This window comes from Hyla sarda, chromosome 7, assembly GCF_029499605.1.
Source record: "Hyla sarda isolate aHylSar1 chromosome 7, aHylSar1.hap1, whole genome shotgun sequence".
Taxonomy (NCBI): Eukaryota; Metazoa; Chordata; class Amphibia; order Anura; family Hylidae; genus Hyla; species Hyla sarda.
In genome coordinates this window covers 200238834-200266679 of record NC_079195.1, presented here as the reverse complement: position 1 = coordinate 200266679, position 27846 = coordinate 200238834, and the positions used below count along the sequence as shown (strand labels likewise).

General features: G+C 43.9%; 1 protein-coding gene across 1 annotated transcript; it reads right to left on the bottom strand.

The window, feature by feature from the left end:
• Positions 1-340: 340 nt before the first annotated feature.
• On the bottom strand, positions 341-26302 carry DIO1 (iodothyronine deiodinase 1). Its single transcript, XM_056530083.1, has 4 exons — positions 25954-26302; positions 11148-11291; positions 8888-9087; positions 341-698 (listed from the first exon to the last, which is right to left on the bottom strand). Exons 1-4 carry the CDS (start codon positions 26300-26302, stop codon positions 633-635), a joined length of 759 nt encoding a protein of 252 aa, XP_056386058.1. The 3' UTR covers positions 341-632.
• Positions 26303-27846: the final 1544 nt, after the last annotated feature.

The window sequence follows — 27846 nt, the reverse complement described above, 5'->3', positions numbered from 1 at the left end:
TAGACATATCTGTGCTTCGGGGGCACATATCAAGCCCTTACTACAGTGTTTCTCAACCAGGGTGCCCCCCAGCTGTTGCAAAACTACTACTCCCAGCGGCTGTCCGGGCATGCTGGGAGTTGTAGTTTTGCAACAGCTGGAGGCACCCTGGTTGGGAAATACTGCCTTACTAGCATATGACAACCCACTGGGGGGGGGGGATCATCTGATTGTCTTAGCTCTATCATATGGACTTTATCATTGGGGGAATCTGTGATTATATGGAATACAAAAACTGAACTCTTCATTTTATTTTTTAATAAAAGGCCCATAAAAGAAAGAAACAATTCAAAATCGATCATCAATAAAACAGTTCTTTACGATTTTTTTATTTTTTATTGTTTCACTCAGAACACAAGACACATTTCCAGATATTTGCAAACTCAGACTGCGGCCAGCACTGCTTTAGGCCACAACCGTCACGAAGAAATAAATGGTAGAACCTGTTCCTGAATGTAGACGTGTGGGCAGAGAACACGTCTGCAATTCACCGCCATCAGATAAGTCGATGTACCTGTACAACCGTTCATGTGTGGTCTATAGTCTTAGATAGTTGTTGTGATGCAGAGAGCACATTACATGGGACACACAGACTATTTTGTTTTCTCCAGTACAGAACGCACCTCCTCCAGTTTGTAGCCCCAAGGTCCCATATTGCCCTATAATTAAAACATCAAGTTACTCAATGAAGACAGTTACACAATCTTATTATCATGTTACATAACTTCTGGAAACATAAGTTATTAGTTACATAAATATCATTTCTATTATTCATGTTATCATCTATCATTTGACGGTTTAAAGGGGTACTCCGGAGGAAAACTTTTTATTTTTTTTATTATTATTATTTTTTTTTATCAACTGGTTCCAGAAAGTTAAACAGATTTATAAATTAAAAAGACAAAAAACCTGTGCAGCTCACAAACAAAAATGTCCGAGGTATATGTTGCTATATACCGATACCCAACGGTTAATTTAGCACAATAGTATATAGAAATAATAACCACACCTCAAGGACACCACTAGAGATGAGCGAACTTACAGTAAATTCGATTCGTCACGAACTCCTCGGCTCGGCGGGTGCTGACTTTTCCTGCATAAATTAGTTCAGCTTTCCGGTGCTCCCGTGGGCTGGAAAAGGTGGATACAGTCCTAGGAGACTCTTTCTTAGGACTGTATCCACCTTTTCCAGCCCACCGGAGCACCGGAAAGCTGAACTAATTTATGCAGGAAAAGTCAGCAACCGCTGAGCTGAGAAGTTCGTGACGAATCGAATTTACTGTAAGTTCGCTCATCTCTAGACACCACCATTAAAAATGGTGCATAATTTTAATAGAATAGACCGTGCTTCAATTTCATATTATCATATTTATTAAACCAATATTAAAACTTGAATATTCACGTGAAGGTAGGGAAAAAAAAAAAGGCCACTCACCATGTTCATCTTCTTGTTTTACTCACATAGACACATAGGGAGAGGGAAGGAGTGGGGGGTACAAAGGCAACAAGCTCCGTTTCACACTCTGTTCAGTGCGAAATGGAGCTTGTTGCCTTTGTACCCCCCGCTGCTTCCCTCTCCCTATGTGTCTATGTGACTATTCTATTATGCAATAAGGGTACGTTCAGACGAGCAGATTTTTTTGTGGGTTTTCCGCTACGTATTTGAAAGTGGGCGGGCTCTTCTCGGCTTTCCACAGCAGATTTTCCGCGATGGAATTTACGCAAACCCCATTGAAGTCAGTAGGGACTGCGGCGGATTTTCTGCAACATAACTTCCACTGCGGAAAATCTGCTGCGGACAGCCGAGAAGAGCCCGCCCATTCTCAAATACACAGCGGAAAACCGGCCAAAAAATCCGCTCGTGTGAACGTACCCTTATACAGGCCAGAAGAAGTGTTGATTGTAACGCGAAACCGCCGGCAGTTGCCTGTTTTCTGAGCGCTGTCAGCAGCTGCTGTGAATCCCACGCTACCGAGGAGGTCCGGTACCTGAGGCCGTTAGACCCGTATTGAGCGGTGAGTGCTGGCTATGTTTCTTTACATTGCTACATTGTACCCTTATGCAAGAAGATGAACATGGTGAGTAGACGGTATTTTCCTACCTTCATGTGAATGTTTGCTGCACTGTTCATAATACCAGAGCACCACCATCATCCTAGTCCGTAGACCGGCTCTGTATCTGTATATTGCAGTGCCGTAGTAGCGCTCTCTCTATTCAATTAAAACTTGAAGACATATATTTTAAACATATGAATATGCACTTGTAATGTAAAATCTAAAACTGGGCCCTAGTGGTAGATTATAGATCTACTGCTGTCAGCTATTAAAAAAATGTGATTGCTGAATAATATAGCAGATCTGTTAATTCGGCATTTAGTAGTCCGGCACTTCAAATAAGGTGTTTTTTGTTAATGATAGTCTGTCTCTTCCAGTTAGACATTAATGAATGTAAAGTCTCTAGCTTAGAGATACAGTTCTCACCAATCCTTTAGCCGCTGGTCTTGTGCTGCGATGGACCCGCTTGGTTGTCCTGCGCCTGTTGGTTCAATGCGGGTGCTGTGGTGACTCTCAAGGGCACAGCAGACTGCCGGCTCCAGATAGATACCGTGCATGCAAACACAGCACGCATGGTATTTATCTGGAGCCGGCAGTCTGCTGTGCCCTTGAGAGTCACCACAGCACCCACATTGAACCAACAGGCGCAGGACAACCAAGCGGGTCCATCGCAGCACAAGACCAGCGGCTAAAGGATTGGTGAGAACTGTATCTCTATGGCTGGGTTCACATCATGTTTTTGCCATGCTGTTTTCAATCCGTTTTTCTAAAGAAAACCGTATGGCAAAAAAACGGATGGAACAGTATGGGAAAAAGTAAACCGTATACTGTTTTTAAAAGTGTACAGCTCCGTCCGTTTTTATTAAAAAAAAACCATAAGTTTTAGAAAAACTTGTCCATTTTTAATGGGAGGGGTCTTGGGTGGGGACTTTAGGATGCAAATGCCCATGTGCAAAGTAAAAACTGTATACATGTGAGTTTCCCATTGACGTCCATGTTAAAAAAACAAAACAAAAACGTATGCGGTTGCAGTACGGTTTTTAAACTGAAGACAAAACCGTGGTCATCTACGGGAGAAAACCGTATTGCAAGCAAACCGTACGCAACCGGATGCATTGGGTGCATACGGTTTGCAATTATTTCTCTATGTATACGGTTTTCAATACGGTTCCATACGTGTTCAATAATGAAAATGTATACGGGAAACGTACTTGAAAAACGTGGTGTGAAGCCACCCTCAGCTAGAGACTTTACATTCATTAATGTCTAACTGGAAGAGACAGACTATCATTAACAAAAAACACCTTATTTGAAGTGCCGGACTACTAAATGCCGAATTAACAGATCTGCTATATTATTCAGCAATTACATTTTTTTAATAGATGGCAGCAGTAGATCTATAATCTACCACTAGGGCCCAGTGGTAGATTTTTCATTACAAGTGCATATTCATATGTTTAAAATATATGTCTTCAAGTTTTAATATTGGTTTAATAAATATAATATGAAACTGAAGCACGGTCTATTCTATTAACATCATGCACCATTTTTAATGGTTGTGTCCTTGAGGTGTGGTTATTATTTCTATATACTACTATTGATTTATACATTACATCTATTAAAAAAATCTTAATCCTTCCAGTACTTATTAGCTGCCTAATACAGAGGAAATTATTTTCCTTTTGGAACACAGAACTCTCTGCTGACATCATGACCATAGTGCTCTCTGCTGACATCTCTGTCCATTTTAACCCCTTAAGGACTCAGCCCATTTGGACCTTAAGGACTAAGACAATTTTATTTTTAAGTTTTCGTATTTTCCTCCTCCCCTTCAAAAAATCATAACTCTTATATTTTCGTCCACAGACTAGTATGAGGGCTTGTTTTTTGCGCGACCAGTTGTCCGTTGTAGCGCCATCACTCTGCCATAAAATGTATGGCGCAACCAAAAAAATACTATTTGTGTGGGGTAATTAATAAGAAAACCGCCATTTTGCTAATTTTGGAAGGTTTCGCTTTCACGCCGTACAATTTACAGTAAAAATGACGTGTGTTTTTTATTCTTTGAGTCAATACGATTAAAATGATACCCATGATTATAACTTTTCTATTACTGTTGCGCTTAAAAAAAATATAAAAATCGCAAACTTTTTAACCAAATTAGTACGTTTAAAATCCCCCTATTTTGAAGACCTATAACTTTTTCATTTTTCCGTATAAGCGGCGATATGAGGGCTCATTTTTTGCGCCGTGATCTGTACTTTTTTATTAATACCATATTTGCTTATACAAAACTTTTATTACATTTTTTATAAAAAATTTTTGGGAATAAAATGTTATAAAAAAGCATCTATTTTGGACTTTTTTTTTACGTTCACGCCGTTCACCGTACGGGATCATTTACATTTTATTTTAAAAGTTCGGATATTTACGCACGCGGCGATACCAAATATGTATATAAAATAATTTTTTATTTATTTATTTTTGTACACTTTTTGGGGGTAAAATAGGGAAAATGGGACAATTTACGTTTTTTGGGGGGAAAGGGGGTTTTTCAAATTTTTTTTCACTTTATTTTTTTAATTTTAATCTTACACTCTTCTAGTCCCCATAGGGGACTATTTATAGCAACCATTCGATTGCTAATCCTGTTTAGTGCTATGTATAGGACACAGCACTGATCAGGGTTATCGGTCATCTTCTGCTCTGGTCTGCGGGAAGGCAGATCAGAGCAGAAGACTCCCGGAAGGCAGCGGAGGCAGGCGAGTGGACCTCCGTCTGCCGTGCAGGATGATCGGATCGCCGCGGCAGCGCTGCGGGCGATCAGATCATCCTGTTAAGTGACCGCGATGCTGCAGATGCCGTGATCTGTATCGATCACAGCATCTGAGGGGTTAATGGCGGACATCCACGGGATCGCGGGTGTCCGCCATCACCGGCGGGTCCCTGGTTGCGATCCACAGCCGGGACCTGCCGTGCATGATGGCGGCATCGCTCCGATGCCCGCGGTTATGCTCAGGACGTAAATGTATGTCCTGGTGCATTAAGTACCACATCACCAGGATGTACATTTACTCCCTGAGTTGTTAAGGGGTTAAGAACTGTCCAAAGTAGGAGAAAATCCCCATAGCAAACATATGCTGCTCTGGACAGTTCCTAAAATGGACAGAGATGTCAGCAGAGAGCTCTGTGTTCCAAAAAGAAAATCATTTCCTCTGTAGTATTCAGCAGCTAATAAGTACTGGAAGGATTAAGATTTTTTAATAGAAGTCATTTACAAATCTATTTAACTTTCTGGCACCAGTTGATTTAAAGAAAAAAAAAGTTTTCCACTGGAGTACCCCTTTAACCACTTTGTTAATAGAGGATTTTAGTTCTTACAGGTTTTACAGCTATAATTTTGTGTTTCGTTTTTCATATTTTTCTAATTACAATTTAAATCGAACAGGATAAAACTGCATTAAAGTAAAACTTTTGTACAGATTCCTTCTTTTCGATATGGTCATTTGTTTTGGTTCTCAGAGATGAACTATCAGCCATGAACCTTAAAACCACCTGCTTAATACATGCTGCCACAACAGCCATCAAGCCGTGGACCCCACAAGACCTCCGCGAGCCTCTGCAGCTACTACACTGACACTTCCCGGTCCTTACTGGTCACTGCTACTTCTTGGTGATGATTTATTCCTGCAGGAACTTTCCCACTAAGATAATTACTGGCCGCAGGAGTGCCCAGCCTTTGCCACTGATTGGGTAAGCAGGCACTTCTGGCAGGAAAGACGCATCACCAGAAACCAGCAAGTAGTGGCGATGAGAGGGGACCAGAAGCAATGGTGCACCCCCTGCAGGTAGGGGAGTATGGTTTCTTTATTTTTACACTATTCCCATGCATTCCCTTTTTAAATCTTGTATGTTAAGAGGTTGGGCCTCCACAATTCTGACTATCCTGCTGAAAAAGGCCACTGCTTTAGTGTATATCACTGCCATGAAGTGAGGACTTGGTCTATACAGTGTTTAGGAAGGTGGTAGGTGTCACAGTAACATGGTGCCAAGACTGAAGGGTTTCTCAGCACGACATTGTCCATCACACTGCCTCCGCCGGTGCATTGCCGTAGAATGAGATTTGCCATAGAATGAGATGGTCCGCCTCCATCACATCCTATTGGCTCTCTCTTGTCACGTGACATATTTAAACGTCACGCATCGACGCGCACAGCAGTGTCAGTTTGGCTATCACAGGGAGAGGATCTGCTTTCAATCACCTTCTGTGATAGCTGAAGCTGTACGGAGCTCACATGGGCTCTGTGGGCCGACATAAGTTCACACATGTACGCAGCTCATACGTCTCATATACATTTACTGTATTATTACATTTACTGTTGATCCTATTACATTTACCGTTGATCCACAGCGCTATCGGGATCCCGATGCCCGATGGCGCTGTCATCAGTGTGCGTCCCCGCGAGCGCCCCGCGCCCGCAGCTCTACTCCCCGTCCCCCACAGCTCTACTCCCCGTCCCCCACAGCTCTACTCCCCGTCCTTTCCCCCGCAGCTCTTCTCCCCGTCCCCCACAGCTCTACTCCCCGTCCTTTCCCCCGCAGCTCTACTCCCCGTCCCCCACAGCTCTACTCCCCGTCCCCGTCCCCCGCAGCTCTACTCCCCGTCCCCCGCAGCTCTACTCCCCGTCCCCCGCAGCTCTACTCCCCGTCCTCCGCAGCTCTACTCCCCGTCCCCCGCAGCTCTACTCCCCGTCCTCCGCAGCTCTACTCCCCGTCCCCTGTTAACGCTCAGGGAGCGATCCACAGCGCTATGGGGATCCCGATGCCCGATGGCGCTGTCATCAGTGTGCGTCCCCGCGAGCGCCCCACGCCCGCAGCTCTACTCCCCGTCCCCCACAGCTCTACTCCCCGTCCCCCGCTCCCCGCAGCTCCCCGTCCCGTTAACGCTCAGGGAGCGGGGAACAGAAAATAGAGCATCGGGCGCAGGTAAAGTAGTACTGCGCATGCGCAGCACTACGCGAATAACTTAACCTGCGCCCGATGCTCTACTTTCTGTTCCCCGCTCCCTGAGCGTTAACGGGACGGGGAGTAGAGCTGCGGGGAGCGGTGGATGGGGAGTAGAGCTGCGGGCGTGGGGCGCTCGCGGGGACGCACACTGACAGCGCCATCGGGCATCGGGATCCCCATAGCGCTATGGATCAACAGTAAATGTATATGAGCCAGCCGTATGAGCTGCGTACATGTGTGAACTTCTGTCGGGCCACAGAGGCCATGAAAGCTCCGTGCAGCTATCACAGGGAGAGGAGATCCTCTCCCTGTGATAGCCAAACTGACACTGCTGTGCGCATCGATGCGTGACGTTTAAATATGTCACGTGACAAGAGTGAGCCAATAGGATGTGATGGAGGCGGACCATCTCATTCTATGGCAAATCTCATTCTACGGCAATGCACCGGCTAGTCTTTTTCCCATATTGCATCCTGGTGTAATCTCTTTCATAGTTAAAGGGATACTTCACCCCTAGACATCTTATCCACTATCCTTTGGAATAGGAATGTCTGATCCCTGGGGACCCCCGCGATCTCCCTGCTGCACCTGGCGTTTGTTTAGAGCGTCAAGTGCAGCGACGGAGGCTCGTGACGTCACGGCCGCGTCCCGCTCATGACGTCACGGCCACACCCCCTCCCATAGACTTGCATTGAGGGGGCATGGCCGTGACATCACGAGTGGGGCGTGACCATGACGTAACAAGCCTCCGCCCCGCATCGCCAGTCATATGGCATGGAGCAAAGTTCGCTCCGTACACCGGATGTCTGGGGTGCCGCAGCCGAGATCGCAGGGGTCCCCATCAGACATCTTATCCTCTATCCTTTGTATAGGGGATGGGATAAGATGTCTAGGGGCGGAGTACCCCTTTAAGTGACACACAAGCACCCAACCACCTACATTATATAAAACATCATTCATCAGACTAAGTTACCTTCTTCCATTGCTTCAGGGTTTAGTTCTGATGCTCATGTTCACAGTGGACAGGGGTCAGCTTGGTCACTCTGACTAGATTGTGGCTATGCAACCACATACACACAAAAGGTGTGATCCCCTGTGTGATCTGACACCTTTTTATCTTAGCCAGCATTAAAAATATAGTCCAGTTAAAAAAAAAAAAGTATTCCCTATCTGTAATGGATTGCGATCTCCTTCCCGGCGCCCCGTGTTTCCTCATGAATGAAGTGTGTATCGGTTAATGGAAGCGCACGTGCCATGTGAAACAGTCTGTCCTAATAACCCCTGCCATAGCTTCTTCTCTATGTACCCACCGTCTGTCGCAATAAAGACCTCTGAATGTTGAGTGCCGTCATCTGTCATTTTTTCCTATGCATGACTTGTGAGTGCACAGACTGCTGTAGGAGTTAGCAGCTGCACATGTGTAACAAGTAAGAATATGTCCAGCACAAGGGTATAACTTGCTTTTTGGTAAGTTATTGTAATGTCAGATAAAAACAGATCACAACTACATCAGGAAAAAGGTAAATCTAGGTAAGACCCTCCAGTAGGTAGTTTGCCCCCTTCTCTCAGCTTCTTCCTCAAGTCACTAAAGGCTGGGAGAGAAGATAGAGACTCTCCCGGCCTCTAGTGACTGAATGATAGAGAATGGTTCTTCACTTTGTCACTGTCATCCAAGTGCTGCTTACAACTGGGTTTACCACTGATATAAATGAGATTTCACCGTCAGTTGCCTGAAATGTTTGATAAGAACCCTAGAGTGACTGCCCCCTCAGTGCCACAGCTTTTACCTTATAAATGACTTTGCCCTCTTGCAGAACATAAAGCCTCTCAGGCAGGGCGGCATATTTGGCACTGCACAGATTCTGCATAGTATCCAATACCACAGGACAAGATGGCTGCTCCTCCATCAGGCGTTTAGCTGCAACAAGCCGGTTCTGGATGCTCTGATGTTTCTTTATTGATATATTGTTTTTTAAAGCCCATCCATCTACAAATGGAAGAAAATAAAGACATTTCATACATACTGTGCCCATAGTCCCACTCACAAAGAGGGGTCACATCCACCTCACTGTGCAGAGAAGAATTCAATCCTGACTGTTAACATACCTTTCATTTTTACCTAGTAAAGTAATTAGAGATGAGCGAACTTACAGTAAATTCGATTCGTCACGAACTTCTCGGCTCGGCAGTTGATGACTTATCCTGCATAAATTAGTTCAGCTTTCCGGTGCTCCGGTGGGCTGGAAAAGGTGGATACATTCCTAGGAAAGAGTCTCCTAGGACTGTATCCACCTTTTCCAGCCCACGGGAGCACCTGAAAGCTGAACTAATTTATGCAGGATAAGTCATCAACTGCCGAGCCGAGAAGTTCGTGACGAATCGAATTTACTGTAAGTTTGCTCATCTCTAAAAGTAATATAACACTAAATCTAAGTATATAGTTCTCTATACGCCCCCATATGGCTGTTTTGGGTCTTCAAAAAGGTGAAAAGGAGAAAAATATAGGAAAAAGTTTTAAAGGGTTCCTCCGCTCCCCAGCATCTGGAACATTGAGTTCCGAACGCTGTGTGCGGGCTTCCGTGTTCACGCCCGTCCCCTCGTGACATCACCGCCTGTCCCCTCAATGAAAGTCTATGGGAAGGGGGCGCGACGGCCGTCACGCCCCCTCCCATAGACTTGCATTGAGGGGGCGGGCGTGAACACGGAAGCCCGCACCCAGCGCTTGGAACTCAATGTTCCAGATGCTGGGTAGAGGAGTAACCCTTTAAATTTGGGGGTCGGGAATGGGTTACACTTTTGCACTGCATTTTATGGACATCTCAAAATGGAGGGTGTCGCTTGATCCAACTTGTGTGCTTTAAAATGTGCCAAAATCTTGGTGCACATTTGTGGCATAAAGTAAGCTAACTAAGAGGAGGTGTAAACTTAGACTAGACACTCTGAGGGTCTATTCACACAGCAGAATTCCTGCTTGCGGAGTTCCGCCTCAAATTAAAGCCCATAGACTTCTATGGGATTCTGCACTCCCATTCAAAGTTCTGAATTTCCGCAAGCGGAAATTCAGAAGTCTGAATGGGAGTGCGGAATTCCCATAGAAGTCTATGGGCTTTAATTTGAGGTGGAATTCCTCAAACGGAAATTCTGCTGTGTGAATAGACCTTAAAGGGGTACTCCTGTTGAAAACTTTTTTTTTTTTTTTTTTTTTTAATCAACTGGTGCCAGAAAGTTAAACAGATTTGTAAATCACTTCTATTAAAAAATCTTAATCCTTCCAGTACTTTTTAGGGGCTGTATACTAAAGAGAAATCCAAAAAAGAAATGCATTTCCTCTGATGTCATGACCACAGTGCTCTCTGCTGTCCATTTTGGGAACTGTCCAGAACAGGAGAAAATCCCCATAGAAAACATATGCTGCTCTGGACAGTTCCTAAAATGGACAGCAGGGGTTGGCAAAGACCACTGTGGTCATGATATCAGAGGAAATGCATTTCTTTTTTGGATTTCTCTTTAGTATACAGCCCCTAAAAAGTACTGGAAGGATTAAGATTTTTTAATAGAAGTGATTTACAAATCTGTTTAACTTTCTGGCACCAGTTGATTTAAAAAAAAAAAAAAAGTTTTCCAAGGGAGTACCCCTTTAAGGCTAGGTTCACACTACGGAATCTCAGGGCAGAAAATTTCCGACTGGAGATTGCAATCTCCAATAGACTGCAATGTGTCCAGCGAGTATTTCCGCCATTCTTCAGGCGGAAATTTTCAAGCGGATTTTCCGTTCACAAATTCCGAAGTGTTAATTTGTGAACGGAAACCCATTCACTATACAGTACATTTTAGTAAGCGGAATTGCAGGTGGAAATGCTGCATCCCTAAGGCTGCCAAATTTATCAAACAGCCTGAACCACTGTGATAAATCAGGAGCATTTTGGGATTGACTAATCTGATTTTACACTAAGAATTCGACATTATAAGTAAATCTGCCCTATTGTCCACAGGCCCAAATGTTCATACAGGTGGTCATACTGGAAATGCAGTTCAATAGTTCCATACCTTCTGCATGAGCTTCATCAATGTAGATGATCAGAAAATCTGCCACAGAGCTGAAATCCTGGACAAGCTTATTGAACTCGCCAAGCCTGAAGAGAAACGGGGGTCATGTGCAGCTCCCAAATGTGAGGACCAAAGGACGCAGACCTGAGGTGAAAATCATCACACAAAAAAAGAAAAAACATTTTTTTTTACATACTTATATTTTCATATATATATTTGTGGTGTCCCAGTGCAAGATATGCTCCAACAGTCCTGTCAGGTTGAGTCCCTGTACGTCCTGAGGGCTCTCCTGCAGTGTACCCCCATAATGTGAACAGGTTGTATATTAAGTGTAAAGGACCTTTGACGTTGGTCACATGATTGTTAGTCACATGTTTAAGTCATATGTTTGTTACCCAGAGAGCACCTGGTGACCCGCAGGTAGACTATGGGCTCCTTGTACAGCCCCCCCTTTATAAGATAGGGAGGAGCTGCAATCCAGTCCAGACGTCTCAGATCCAGTGTCCAGCACATCTGGAGGCCTCAACCTAAATTACAGCCACAAGTCAGTAAGTCAAGTCATCTCTGTCTGCTGTCACTGTCTTCAGTCAAGTCTAGTCTATTAGTCAGCGTGGCTGTCCTAAAGTCTGTCAAAGTAACTGCAAGTCCCAGCAAGCTGCGAGGTCCCCTGTGTTACTGGTCACCTCTCTGGGATCCTGGCCTAGCTGTAAAGACTGTACCATCTGTCTACCTCAGTAAAGCTACCGTTAACCCTGACCTGGCCTTGGACTCTTATTTGCCCTGCCTAACTAGGACTAGCGGTGCTACCGTTTGGGTGGTTCTCGGTTAAAACCACGCCCTGGCGTCACGAACATTTAGGGGTTAACACCATCTGCCCCTGGGCTACAACATCTGCCCCATACACCTCACATCGCACCCCCGTGGCACACCACATATTTTTTTTATATTTCTGACTTTATATTTTTGTATATTTTTTCTTTTTTTTCAAAGAAATACAAATAAATGACTTATTCATGTGGTTTATACAGTCATGTATATATGTAGAAAAATACTTGGCACAGTATTTGGCAAGGATCTACGGATATCAACCCTTGGATCTATAGCATACCATTGACTGATTACCCAACCCTGTTCTTTCACCATAGGGACATTCCCCGCAAGAAATAATAAAGGCTCAACACCAGTGGTCTCCAGCCTGCAGACCTCCAGATGTTGCAAAACTACAACTCCCAGCATGCCCGGACAGCCTTTGGCTGTCCGGGCATGCTGGGAGTTGTAGTTTTGCAACATCTGGAGGTCCTCAGCTTGGAGACTACTGCTCTACACTATGGGGGGTATTTATCATTGCATATACACGTCTTTTATTGCGTACTATTGTCGCATTTCCACTGAGACATTGCGATTTGCGACTTTTCATTGCGCCTTTGTCATTACATCGTTTTAATGTTCTGATTGCAAATCAACTTTTGACAGCTTCTTTACTATTAGCGCCTTTATACTTCGTCGCAAAAACGGTTACTAATACCGCAATATTGTCGCAATTCAAAGTCATTTTTAAACGGACATAAAAAAGTGCCATACCATTCGTTTTGGCTAGTAAACCCCAATAAACGCCAAAGTTACGATATAGCTGCGGCAAATGATAAATTTGGCGCAAGTCCGTCGAAAACACCGCAAAAAAAATAGGGTAAAAAAAACCACAGAACAACCAGTTTTGATAAATACCCTCCTATATGCTTAAAGGGGTACTCCGCCCCTAGACATCTTATCCCCTATCCAAAGGATAGGGGATAAGATGTCAGATCGCCACAGTCGCGCTGCTGGGGAGCCCCGGGATCCCCGCTGTGGCACTGCGCTATCATTACAGCACAGAGCGAGTTCGCTCTGCACGTAATGATGGGCAATACAGGGGCCGGAGCATAGTTACGTCACAGCTCCGCCCCTCGTGACATCATGGCCCGCCCCTTTCAATACAAGTCTATGGGAGGGGGCGTGGCGGTTGTCACGCCCCCTGCCATAGACTTGCATTAAGGGGACGGGCTGTGATGTTACGAGGGGCGGAGCCATGACATCACGCTGCTCCGTCCCCTGTATCGCCCGTCATTACGCACAGAGCGAACTCGCTCTGTGCTGTAATGATAGCGGGGTGCCGCAGCGGGGATCCCGGGGCTCCCCAGCAGCGGGACCGCGGCGATTTGACATCTTATCCCCTATCCTTTGGATAGGAGATAAGATGTCTAGGGGCGGAGTACCCCTTAACTGCTTAAAGACAACGGACGTAAATGTACGTCATGATGCGCTGAGACTTAGCACACCAGGATGTACTTTTATGTCCTGTACATGACGCACATCAGTGCACAGAAGGTCCCAGCTCATATCAGCAGACAGGGACCCGCAGGTAATGGCGGGCATCAGTGAGTCTTAATTAGATGACCAGGAATAGTGGTCAAACACTACACCGTCAGCCAGAGGATTCATGGGAAATAGCAAACCAATATAGAACCATTGTTAAACCTGCTACATCAGCGAACACAAGTAAGCACAACAAGGCATACACAAAGTGGAGATCTATCAAAACCTGTCCGGAGGAAAAGTTGCTGAGTTGCCCATAGCAACCAATCAGATCGCTACTTTCATTATTTAAAGGGCCTGTGCAAAATGAAAGAAGCAATCTGATTGGTTGCTATGGGCAACTCTGGACAGGTTTTGATAAGTCTCCCTCAAGAACCTTTACATTGTTATCCAATAATAGCCTATACTGCACTTTATAAAAAAAAATAACAGCTTTTGTCTGTCTGAGCATGCTGGGACTTGTAGTTTTGCAACAGCCAGAGACACCCTGATTGGGAAGCACTGGCCTAGAATGTCAATTGGGCGGTCACCACCGCTAAGTTCTCAAAGGGAAACACCTCAGCTGGTGACCACCCCCTCAATGAGTCACAAACTGAAACAGTGCCCCTAGATTTGGAAGGGGACGGTCACCACAATGGGGCATGAGCCTGACGCTCTACCCTTTGAGAAGAGATGACAGGTTCTTTGTAAGCTTAGGTGAAGCTGTATTAGTGAACTATATGCATAGGGGGGAAAAAATCTTCTGTTTTGTTACAGCCTAGACCGGCAGGTATTTATTTTCTGTTTGGTTTCATGTGTAATATGCGAAAAATGCCTGTAAAAATTGGCTGCCGCTTGTTTATTTTGGACTAAACAAAGGCAAATTTGGATCTAATCCAATCAAATCTGTGAAATGTCATTCACCTGTTTGCATGATAGAAGAATTATATGAGACGTTCTTCCATTAAAAAAAATATTATGTGGTTAAATAATATTATGGGAACACGTCCAAAATCCTTCTTGTACAATTCTAGGAAATATATCTAGTTGTGGTACAGGTCCAGCAATAGGTGTGTGCCGAATACTATCATTGTGCTTGGAAGTTCTAAACCGAAGTACTCAACCTGTCGTACCTAAACCTCAGGGGTACACTCAATGGGGGACATGTATCAAAGATTTTACCCCTGTTTTGTGTGTATTTTTTTTTGCAAAATTTTGCGCAAGCCCTTTTTTTGCGCAATTTTTTTGCGCACGTTTTGGTAGAGCATGTCCTCCAGATGTGGCTGAATCAGGGTACCTTGGAGTGACATCTATAGTACACATGGATTTATTAACTGCGTACTTTTTTTTTACACCAAAAATTTTGCCGCAAGAGCTGTTTTTTTTGCGCAAATATAAGCCATCTTGGACTTAACGTAGCAAGATGCTCTAAATCATCGATTCTATTTTCCAAAGAGTGGATTGAGGAGATCACTATATTTACCCGCAATTTATGAAGCTCATTGCACTTGATTGATAAATTTAGCGCTTCTGCACATAATTTAGAATTCGGGAAAAGGGGTAAAATGCTTCTACCATACACAAATAATGATACATGTCCCCCCATTACTTTAATGTTCTAATTCCCTTTTAATATATGCTGCACAGTGTGTGATCATAGCCTTGGGAGGGTTACTAAGAGTAAGGTGTGTTTGGCATGGAAACAATGGGAAGCACTGCTCAAAGAGTATAACTGTATGACCTTTCCTCAAACCCAAGCAGTAGAGGACGCCATGTTTGCATACAGCCTACTCTACTCTAATGTTTTGTATACTGGTGTATATACACTGCTGAAAAATATCCTAGATCTGAAGGAATGAACTAAGCGTATGAAATACTTTCATCTTTACATAGTTGAATGTGATGACAAAAATCACACAAAAATTTTCAATGGAGATCAAATTTATCAACCCATGGAGGTCTGGATATGGAGTCACACTCAAAATCAAAGTTGAAAACCGCACTACAGGCTGATCCAACTTTATGTAATGTCCTTAAAACAAGTCAAAATGAGGCTCAGTAGTGTGTGTGGCCTCCACGTGCCCGTATGACCTCCCTACAATGCCTGGGCATGCTCCTGATGAGGTGGCAGATGGTCTCCTGAGGGATGTCCTCCCAGACCTGGACTAAAGCATCCCCCAACTCCTGGACAGTCTGTGGTGCAATGTGGCATTGGTTGATGGATCGAGACATGATGTCCCAGATGTGCTCAATCGGATTCAGGTCTGAGGAACAGGCAGGCCAGTCCATAGCATCAATGCCTTCCCCTTGCAGGAACTGCTGATACACTCCAGCCACATGAGGTCTAGCATTGTCATGCATTAAGAGGAACCCAGGGCCAGCATATGGTCTCACAAGGGGTCTGAGGATCTAATCTCGGTACCTAATGGCAGTCAGGTTACCTCTGGCAAGCACATGGAGGGTTGTGTGGGCCCCCCCCCCTCCCCAAAGAAATGCCACCCCACATCATTACTGACCCACCGCCAAACTGGTCATGGTGGAGGATGTTACAGGTAGCAGAACATTCTCCACGGCGTCTCCAAACTCTGTCAATTCTGTTACATGTGCTCAGTGTGAACCTGCTTTCATCTGTGAAGAGCACAGGGCGCCAGTGGCGAATTTGCCAATCTTGGTGTTCTCTGGCAAATGCCAAACGTCCTGCGCGGTGTTGGGCTGTAAGCACAACCCCCACCTGTGGACATCAAGCCCTCATACCACCCTCATGGAGTCTGTTTCTGACCGTTTGAGTGGACACATGCACATTTGTGGCCTGCTGGAGGTCATTTTGCAGGGCTCTGGCAGTGCTCCTCCTTGCACAAAGGCGGAGGTAGCGGTCCTGCTGCTGGATTTTTGGCCTCCTCCACATCTCCTGATGTACTGGCCTGTCTCCTGGTAGCACCTCCATGCTCTGGACACTACGCTGACAGACACAGCAAACCTTCTTGCCACAGCTCGCATTGATGTGCCATCCTGGATGAGCTGCACTACCTGGGCCACTTGTGTGGGTTGTAGACTCCGTCTCATGCTACCACTAGAGTGAAAGCACCGCCAGCATTCAAAAGTGACCAAAACATCAGCCAGGAAGCATAGGAACTGAGAAGTGGTCTGTGGTCACCACCTGCAGAATCACTCCTTTATTATTTGTTTAAGTGTTCCCTTCATTTTTTGGAGCAGTGTATATACCCCTAAGGTTTATACAGGATTAGTCCATTATGCAGATGAGCCGAATTGGAAAACGTGAAAAGTCCACATGTACAGCAAAAGCAAGACAGGAATAGTCCGCTTTAGGAGATTGTGGCATCAAGGTGGTGTGGCAATTCCATCCGGCAAAATAATATAGAGGCCTGTAACATTGTGACATGATCGTGTTCTATTGGATTAAGTTATTATTTAAACTTTTTTTAACTATTATATGGTCTAAGAGTGTCCTTAGGTCCATCACTTCGCCTCAGAAACAAGAATGACATTGGACAAGTAGAAAGGGAATGGAAGAGAATTGTATTTAAAAGTACAAAAAGAGAAAAAAAAGAGTAAATAACAAAAAAAAGAAAAAAAAAGAGGGTAATCACCCGTGTGATTCTAGCTACCGAATCCGCCATCACTACGTGGATCTCAAGTTTTTGAAATAATCATCCCATGGTTACAATATTCTATTAACACGAATCAACTCGTTTTCTGTCCCGGCCGAGAGGGATTCCATTCATCTCATCTCTGTAATTCTATTCAATAAAGCTTGGAATGATGGACTCTCACTACGCTTCCACCATGGTGTTTTTTAAACTCTATAGCAGTGGTCTCAAACCTGCGGACCTCCAGATGTTGCAAAACTACAACTCCCAGCTGTCCAGGCATGCTGGGAGTTGTAGTTTTGCAACATCTGGAGGTCCACAGGTTGAAGACCACTGCTCAATAGGAAAGTCAACACACTTAGCAAAACTGATTTCATATACTATATATATATATATATATATATATATATATATATATACTCACACACACATCTCTTATTCCTTACACTCAATAAAGTTCTTGGTCTCTTAATGGGGCTTCTCAGGACTAGAATATTAAAGAGGTACTCCGGTGGAAAACTTATTTTTATTTAATTTTTTTTTTTTAAATCAACTTGTGCAAGAAAGTTAAACAGATTTGTAAATTATTTATATTAAAACAATCTTAATCCTTCCAGCACTTATTAGCTGCTGAATGCTACAGAGGAAATTATTTTCTTTTTGGAACACAGAGCTCTCTGCTGACATCTCTGTCCATTTGAACTGTCCAGAGTAGGAGAAAATCCCCATAGCAAACGCATGTTGCTCTGGACAGTTCCTACAATGGACAGAGATGTCAGCAGAGAGCACTGTGGTCATTATTTCAGCAGAGAGCACTGAGCTTGTGATGTCAGCAGAGAGCACTGTGTTCCAAAAAGGAAATAATTTCCTCTGTAGTATTCAGCAGCTAATAAGTACTGGAAGGATTAATATTTTTTAATAGAAGTAATTTACAAATCTGTTTAACTTTCTGGCATCAGTTTTTGGAAAGTGTCAGTTCTTATTGTGGAGATTCAGCTTATAGGCAATGCTTCCCAGAAATAAGTATTAAAATTGGCTCTTCTCCAGAGAGACTTCCGGAGGAGAGCAACTTTGCATAGTATTTTTAATATGTTGTGTTTTTTTGCTGCAGGTGTTAGCTACTTTCACTACTTGAGAACTAATAACATTGCTTACCATGCAATAAGGAGAGATTTATCAAAACCAGTCCAGAGGAACAGTTGCTGAGTTGCCCATAGCCAGTGGCGTTGCTAGGGTTGGTGTCACCCGGTGCGGTAGAAAATGGTGTCACCCCATACCTCCCCCCCCTCAGTAAGTTTTTAGCCTGTTGTGACAGACACCACTGTTGTCGCGCATTGTGAGAAATTCCAGTATAATAATCAGATATACCAGTTGCCACAGAATAGGAAAGTGTTAAAGAAGTTTTCACCATTTAAATATACAGCTCCCAGAATTACTTAAAGGGGTACTCCACTGGAAAACATTTACTTTTATATCAACTGGTGCCAGAAAGTTAAACAGATTTTTAAATTACTTCAATTTAAAATCTTAATCCTTACAGTACTTATCAGCTGCTGTATGCTCCACAGGAAGTTGTGTAGTTCTTTCCAGTCTGACCACAGTGCTATTTGCTGATTCCTCTGTCCATGTCAGGAACTGTCCAGAGCAGGATAGGTTTGCTATGGAGATTTGCTCCTACTATGGACAGTTCTTGACATGGACAAAGGTGTCAGCACAGAGCACTGTGGTCAGACAGAAAATAAATTAAAAAAGAAAAGAACTTCCTGTGAATCACTTATACAGCAGCTAATAAGTACTAGAAGGATTAAGATTTTTAAATAGAAGTAATTTACAAATCTGTTTAACTTTGTAGCACCAATTGATAAAAAAAAAAATGTTTTCCAGTAGAGTACCCCTTTGAGCAGTGGTGAGGTTATTCTGGGAGTTGTAGTTTCACTCACCATAACTGTAGAACTTACAAGTGACTACAGCTCTGATAGGACACAGAGAGGAGAATGTACAATGATATCAGTGACTACAGGTGATGTCTTCTCTATAGTGAGGAGAATGTACAATGATATCAGTGACTACAGGTGACGTCTTCTCTATAGTCTTCCCTTATCTAACTCAGATGGTACATACCGCCTGGTCCAGCTAAAACTTCTGTCTGTAGAATGTGACGCCCAGACGTCTCCTCACTATGTCAGCGCATTCTCATCCTCTATATGAAAACAAGTATTATTATAAACCTGCCAGACACTGTATCCTCTAAATATAATACTACTATACACTACACTCTTTGATTATAAACCTTCCATACACCATACACACTGAATATAATGCTACCACACACTGTACATTCTGAATATTATACCAACACATACTGTACACTCTGAATATAAATCTGCCACATACTGTACCCCTGAATATAATACCGCCACACACTGTACCCTCTGAATATAATACTACCACACACTGTACATTATGAATATAATACCATCACATACTGTACCCTCTGAATATAAATCTACCACATACTGTACCCCTGAATATAATACCGCCACACACTGTACCCCTCTGACTATAATACTACCACACACTGTACATTCTGAATATAATACCATCACATACTGTACCCTCTGAATATAAATCTACCACATACTGTACCCCTGAATATAATACCGCCACACACTGTACCCCTGAATATAATACTACCATACACTTTACCCTCTGAATATAATACTACCACAAACTGCGCCCTCTGAATTTAACGTTACCATACAGTGCACCCTCTGAATATAATACCACAACCGCAGTAACACCCCTCAACATCCGTTAGCTGATGCTATTACCACGGGAGGGTTTTTTTGGTGGTGTTGCTAATGGATGATGGGGGTGCTACTACTGGGGGGTGTTGCTGGAGGATGATGAGGGTGCAACTGGCCATCCCCCTGGCAGTATCACCCCCATCATCCATCCGCAGGATCATCCTCCTGGCAGGAGCACCGCCATCATCCACCATCAGGATCTGCTGATGGAGGTGCTACTGCTGGGGGGGGGGGGGGTGTTGCTGGTGGATGATGAGGGTGCTACTGCCAGGGGGGGAGCATTAGGTAGGCAGCAGTTCCCCCACTTTAGGTAGGCAGCAGTTCCCCCACATTAGGTAGCATATTTTCCCCACATTAGGCAGCATAGATTCCCCACATTTGGTACGTGTTCCCCCACATTAGGTAGCAATTTCCCCACATTAGGTAGCACAGATTCCCCACATTAGGTAGCAGTTTCCCCACATTAGGTAGCATAGACTCCCCACATTTGGTAGCACAGATTCCCCACATTAGGTAGCAGTTTCCCCTAATTAGGTAGCATAGACTCCCCACATTAGGTAGCATAGACTTCGCACATTTGGTAGTAGTTACCCCACATTAGGCCGCAGGTTCCCTTGCAGGTTCCCCGCAATGGGTCAAAGTCTCCCCACATTAGATCGCTGTTTCACCCCCCCCCCACACACAAAAAAAAAACACATACAACACAGAGAGACACACACACAAACACACACACAGTCAGAGAGACACACTCACAGACAGACACACACACACACACACACACACAGAGTCACAGTCACACACACACAGAGTCACACACACACACTCACAGACAGACACACACACACAGAGTCACAGTCACACACACAGAGTCACACACACACACAGAGTCACACAGTCACACACACACAGAGTCACACACACACACACAGAAAATAAGGCATACTTGGCACACCAGAAGGCCTCCTACATAATTCCAATACAAGAAATGATTGTGGGCAGGGGTGTAGCTTAAAGCTCCTGGGTCCCCCTGCAAAACACACACACACACAGTCACATATACACACGCAGTCACATACACACAGAGTCACATACACACACACACAGAGTCACACACAGTCACATACATACACACACACACACACAGAGTCACACACAGTCACATACATACACACACACACAGAGTCACACACAGTCACATACATACACACACACACACACAGAGTCACACACAGACACATACATACACACACACACACACAGAGTCACACACAGACAGTCACACACAGACAGAGATAGCGACAGACAGACACACACACTCACCCATCCAGCGCAGCGCTCCTTCTCTCCTGGCGCCCTGCGAGTGACGTCACTGACGTCCCATGCGGTGGTGCTGACGGACGGGCGCACAGCGGCGATGAAGGCCGGGGGAGGCAGCTGACGGACGGGCGCACAGCGGCGATGAAGGGCGGGGGCGGGCGGTTGTTAGCTGACGGACGGGCGCATAGCGGCGATGAAGGGCGGGGGGGGGGTGTGTTGCTGACGGGCGCACAGCGCCGGTGAATGCGGTGGGGGGGGGTGCTGTCAGACGGGCGCACAGGGGTGTCGGTGTAGCTGGGGGGGGGGTGCTGCGGAGCGTCTTGGTGTCACCCCATTAGGTTGGTGTCACCCGGTGCGGGCCGCACCCCCCGCACCCGGGTCGCAACGCCACTGCCCATAGCAACCAATTAGATCACTTTCATTTTGCTGAGGCCTTTTTTAAAAATGAAAGAAGCGATCTGATTGGTTGCTATGGGCAACTCAGCAACTTTTCCTCTGGACAGGTTTTGACAAATCCCGCTGATAGTATGTAGGAGATTAGCTCCTTAGAGCCAGGCAAATAGCCGTCAGGGACAGTGACTGAGATGTATAGTTCAAAAGAGGCCTTCTCTGGTCTTTATTTGAGGAACAAAATCAAAATTTATCCTTTACATTCAGTCATAAAAGTACAAAAGTCATGCTTTTGAACATAGTTCTCCCTCGCTCTACATATATATATATATATATATATATATATATATATATATATATATTGTGAGGACTCGCTCTTGCAGACAGGTGCGGTTGCAGTATAGAGGCACGGAAACAGGACTTTTCAAATCAAAGTTCAGTGTTTTATTCACACTTGGCAAACAGCAAACATTCTTTAATGCAGATCAAATAAAAAGTAACAAAAGTCCACCTGTATTCCTTAGGTATTTGTTCACACCTGAGTCCATGCCATGCGGCATCAAGCAAGTCTTTTCCAGGCCTCCAGGCAGTCTGCTTACCAGCTTCCACACTCCACACGGAAGATCTCAAAACTGAGTTCTCTGCCAGTGTGAGCTGCAACATGCAAATCCCCCCTCAGCTAGTGAAGCAGGTTGCCTTTAAGGCCAACAAAAAGGCGGCCTGGATTGTGGGGAATGGCCCCCACAGGCACTGGACAATTATCAGCTCTTACTTCACCAAGGCCAGGAGCCTGGGTGACACATACCGACCATCAACCACAATGCCCTTCACCTTCTCACAATATACTAATATATATCTAATATACTTTAAAAAAATATTTTATCTTCTTTTTATAGAAATCTTGGCTTATTAAAAAAAAAAACTAGCATTCCCCATACCATCCAGAATATAATCCTGTCCGTTTGCAGCATCATTTTTGTCCCAACTGAAGCACAGGCAGGGACAAAATCTAATAAGTGAGGGCGGGACTAACAATCCTCTGTGCTCACTCCTGTCCTGTTTATCAGACTGCAGCATAAAAGCAGAGAGGAGGGGGTTACAGAGCAGCCTGTAGTGATTGGATGAAGAGACCCAGTTCAGCACAGCAGACTCAGGGAGCAGTGGATGTCAGAATGAGTGAGCAGCAGATCAGAGGGATTTGTAAGCCAAATACATAAGCTAGACACATAAAAAGCATATGTACATTTTAAGTAACCCCTTTTGTGTTTTGTTTTTCCTACTGTTAGTATGGAGGCCACAATATTATGGTTGCATGACAGGGTATATATATATATATATATATATATATATATATATATATATATATATATATATAGACACTTGTTTCTTATATCATAATTTTACCAGCATTTTGGTCCCTCATTATTTTTCCCCCTTTTTTGTTTGTATTTTGGTTTCCACAAAGACAAATTGAAGAGAAGGTATAGGACAGTATATTATGGTTTACAGTAAAAAACTAATCACATGGTATATGCTTTTTTTCAATGGGACCCTGTGAGTGACATGTCCCACTCCTACACCAGTGTTTCCCAACCAGGGTGGCTCCAGCTGTTCCAAAACTACAACTCCTAGCATGCCTGGACAGCCAAAGGCTGGTGCCAAACAGTTATGCCGATTTGTAAATTTCTTCTGTTTAAAAATCTTAATCCTTCCAGTACTTATCAGCTGCTGTATACTACAAAGGAAGTTGTGTAGTTCTTTTCATTCTGACCACAGGCCAAAGGCTGTCCGGGCATGCTGGGAGTTGAAGTCTTGCAACAGCTGGTTGGGAAACACTGGCCTACTTAGTGGGACATATCTAAATGTCCAAGGCTACCATTGGAGAATCATGTCAGGATCTTTTCCTGATATATACCCTAAATGTAGGCCAACAGGGTCTTAAAGTAAACAGGGTCTTAAAGGGGTACTAATTAGGTAAAAATAAAAATCAACTGGTGTCAGAAAGTTATACCAATTTGTAAATTACTTCTATTTAAAAATATTAATCCTTCCAATACTTTTCAGCGGCTGTATGCTCCACAGGAAGTTGTGTAGTTCTTTTCAGTCTGACCACAATGCTCTCTACTGACACCTCTGTCTGTGTCAGTAAATGATCAGAGCAGGAGAGGTTTGCTATGGGGATTTGCCCCTGGTCTGAACAGTTCCTGACATGGACAGAGGTGGCAGCAGAGAGCACTGCGGTCAGACTGTAAAGAACTACACAATTTCCTCTGGAGCATACAGCAGCCGATAAGTACTGAAAGGATTAAGATTTTTGAATAGAAGTAATTTAGAAATCTGTTTATCTTTCTGGCAACAGATGATCTGAAAACATTCTTTTCCTCCGGAGTACCCCGTACACTGTTTTTGGTAGGAGGCACAATAACCTTGTATCTCTGATAGTCTGTATTAAAGGGGTACTCCACTGCCCCAGCGTTCGGAACATTGTGTTCCGGACGCTGGGTGAGGGGGTCCTAATGTCACGGCCATGCCCCTCGTGATGTCACACCACGCTCCTCAATGTAAGTCTATGGGAGGGGGCGTGGCATTTGCCACGCCCCCTCCCACAGACTTACATTGAGGGGGCGTGGTGTGACGTCATGAGAAGCGTGGCTATGATGTCATGACCCCCGCAGCCCACACATAGCGTTCAGAACACAATGTTCCGAACACTGGGGCAGTGGAGTACCCCTTTAAAGGGCATCCCATGTTCACGTGTCAGATTTTTCATTCTTAGGTATTTTCATACAGTCGTCAAAATGTGTTAGAAAAAAAACTGAGGCATCACCTTCCAATGAAGAGAATAATGCAAAAGACAGACAAAGAGAAAAGTACAGTGATCCCTCAACTTACAATGGCCTCAACATACAATAGATTCAACATACAATGGTCTTTTCTGGACCATTGTAACTTGAAACCAGACTCAACATACAATGCTATGGAATCTGCAAAACGTGTCAATGGCTGGAAGAACAAACCAATCAGAATGGATATTTCACTGGTAAAACCCCTGTGCATGCACTGACTGGTGTCTGGTAGCGCCCCCTACAGTACAGGGAGGTATTACATGTTCTGTACTCTTTACCTGTACCAGGGTTAGCTTCTCCTTTGGGCAACAGGTGAGGGCGGCTCCATTTTCCTTTTTTTTAGGACATTGCGGGTTCTGTACAGGACCCTGAAGAAGCTCCTGTCCTCTACATAGACCAGTGTTTCCCAAAAATGGTTGCCTCCAGCTGTTGCAAAACTACAACTCCGAGCATGCTGGGAGTTGTAGTTTTGCAACAGCTGGAGGCACCCTGGTTGGGAAACACTGAAATAGACAGTGATTACAGCTTCCAGCAGATCGTTCTTTCTTTTATATGTAAGGATTTGCTTTATATGTATTAGTTATCTATTTATTTTTGTTTATTCCTCACTTTTTCCTATTTTTGGATGACATTTTGGGGGCTTCAGAACCAATTACCAGGTTTCCATAGAGTTATGGTCTCAACATACAATAGTTTCAACATACAATGGTCTTTTCTGAACCATTGTAACTTGAAACCAGACTCAACATACAATGCTTTGGAATCTGCGAAACGTATCAATGGTTGGAAGAACCAACCAATCAGAATGGATATTTCACTGTAGTCCTAAAGTGCATGCACTGACTGGTGTCTGGTAGCGCCCCCTACAGTAGGGAGGTATTACATGTTCTGTACTCTTTACCTCTGCCAGGGTTATCTGCTCCTTTGGACACCAGGTGAGGGCGGCTCCATTTTCCTTTTTTTAGGACATTGCGTGTTCTGTACAGGACCCTGAAGAAGCTTCTGTCCTCTACATAGACCAGTGTTTCCAAAAAATGGTTGCCTCCAGCTGTTGCAAAACTACAACTCCCAGCATGCCCGGACAGCCTTTGGCTGTCCGGGCATGCTGGGAGTTGTAGTTTTGCAACAGCTGGAGGCACCCTGGTTGGGAAACACTGAAATAGACAGTGACTACAGCTCCCAGCAGATCTTTCTTACTTTTATATGTAAGGATTTGCTTTATCTATATTAGTTATCTACTTATTTATGTTTATTCCTCACTTTTTCCCATTTTTGGATGACATTTTGTTGGCTTCAGAACCAATTACCAGGTTTCCATAGAGTTCTGGTCTCAACATACAATGGATTCAACATACAATGGTCGTCCCGATTAATATTGTAACTTGAGGGAGCACTGTAAACGTAGTCTCTGCAAATATGTATAATAAAGTAGGATCATCATGCACTAATATAGGACGCCATTTATTCCCGATCTATTCATTTAAAGGTATTTGCATCACGTTCTTACCTCGGAAATAATCCCAAATATGGTGTCGTTCTCCATTCATGTCCACTACAGGTGTATTGGGTGCAGTTTGCCCCAAAAAGGCTTCATCTTCTAAGCGAAGCCACATAATCTGCAGAACTGACCACAAGAATTTGAATGTGAAGACAGTGGGTCCCCAGTCTTCATACTGAAACTTTGGGACATGGGCTCCAGTCATCTCGAAGCGAGATTTCAGAAGGGTTTCCATAGTCTTTGGCGTGAGGAACATGAGGGTCTTACCCACCACCACATATAGAAAAAGAGAGCAGAATATCAGTGCTTTCTGCACACAGCGCACGGCGTGCTTTATCAGCTGGCCAGACATCTCCATTATGAGTAGACCCAAGTAGGAAATGTGAAATGTAGAACTCCTACAAGGGACTTTTTATTAGTGGCTAAACCTGCTTCATTGAGATTGTCCCCTGGGGGAACTATTTGCTGGCAGCGAGCATAGGCTAGGTGTTTCCTTCTTACAAACACGCTATATGCTTATATAAAATCAAAAAAATATATTATCGTAGGGACTATTACTAGGCTAAACTGTACCTGTCCTGAGCAGTAAGACCCCACAGCAGCGCCTCCTGGCTTTCCTTATTCCTTGTGAACTGATGGACTGCATCCCTAAATAAATTATGAGCACACGTAATTCATTGTAAGAGGCAATTATGTTTATTATGGAACATGATAGATGGATGCCAATAGCCAAAGAGAAGACGACATTCTGGCCGTCTGACGCTTAAAGGGGTACTCCCGTGGAAAAACTATTATTATTTTTATTTTTTTTTTAAATCAACTGGTGCCAGAAAGTTAAAGGGGTACTCCGGTGAAAAACTTTTTTCTTTTAAATCAACTGGTGGCAGAAAGTTAAACAGATTTGTAAATTACTTCTATTAAAAAATCTTAATCCTTCCTGTACTTATTAGCTGCTGAATACTACAGAGGAAATTCTTTTCTTTTTGGAACGCTCTCTGATGACATCACGAGCACAGTTCCCCCTGCTGACGTTATTATTATAATAATAATAATGCTTTATTTATTGTTGTCCTTAGTGGGATTTGAACCCAAGTCCCCAGCACTGCTAACCACTGAGCCACCATGCTGCCCTTAGCATACATCTGCTATGCATGGTTGCTAAAATGGACAGAGATGTCAGCAGAGAGCACTGTACTCGTGATGTCATCAGTGTTCCAAAAAGAAAGGAATTTCCTCTGTAGCATTCAGCAGCTAATAAGTACTGGAAGGATTAAGATTTTTTTTAATAGAAGTCATTTACAAATATGTTTAACTTTCTGCCACCAATTGATTTAAAAGAAAAAAGGTTTTCACCGGAGTACCCCTTTAAACAGATTTGTAAATCACTTGTATAAAAAAAATCTTAATCCTTCCAGTACTTTTTAGGGGCTGTGTACTAAAGAGAAATCCAAAAAAGAAATGCATTTCCTCTGATGTCATAACCACAGTGCTCTCTGCTGACCATTTTAGGAACTGTCCAGAGCAGCATATGTTTGCTATGGGGATTTTCTCCTGCTCTAGACAGTTCCTAAAATGGACAGCAGAGGTCAGCAGAGAGCACTGTGGTCATGATATCAGAGGAAATGCATTTCTTTTTTGGATTTCTCTTTAGTATACAGCCCCTAAAAAGTACTGGAAGGATTAAGATTTTTTAATAGAAGTGATTTACAAATCTGTTTAACTTTCTGGCACCAGTTGATTTAAAAGAAAAAGTTTTCCACGGGAGTACCCCTTTTAATTCACTCATCATAGGGTAGTGCCCTGCATCAGGATTGGGATCCCGCGGGATCCAATAAAAAACATGAGGATGGTAATGAGTTTGGTGCAGGTGGGAGCGGGCGGTTACAGAACGTTCACCAAAAT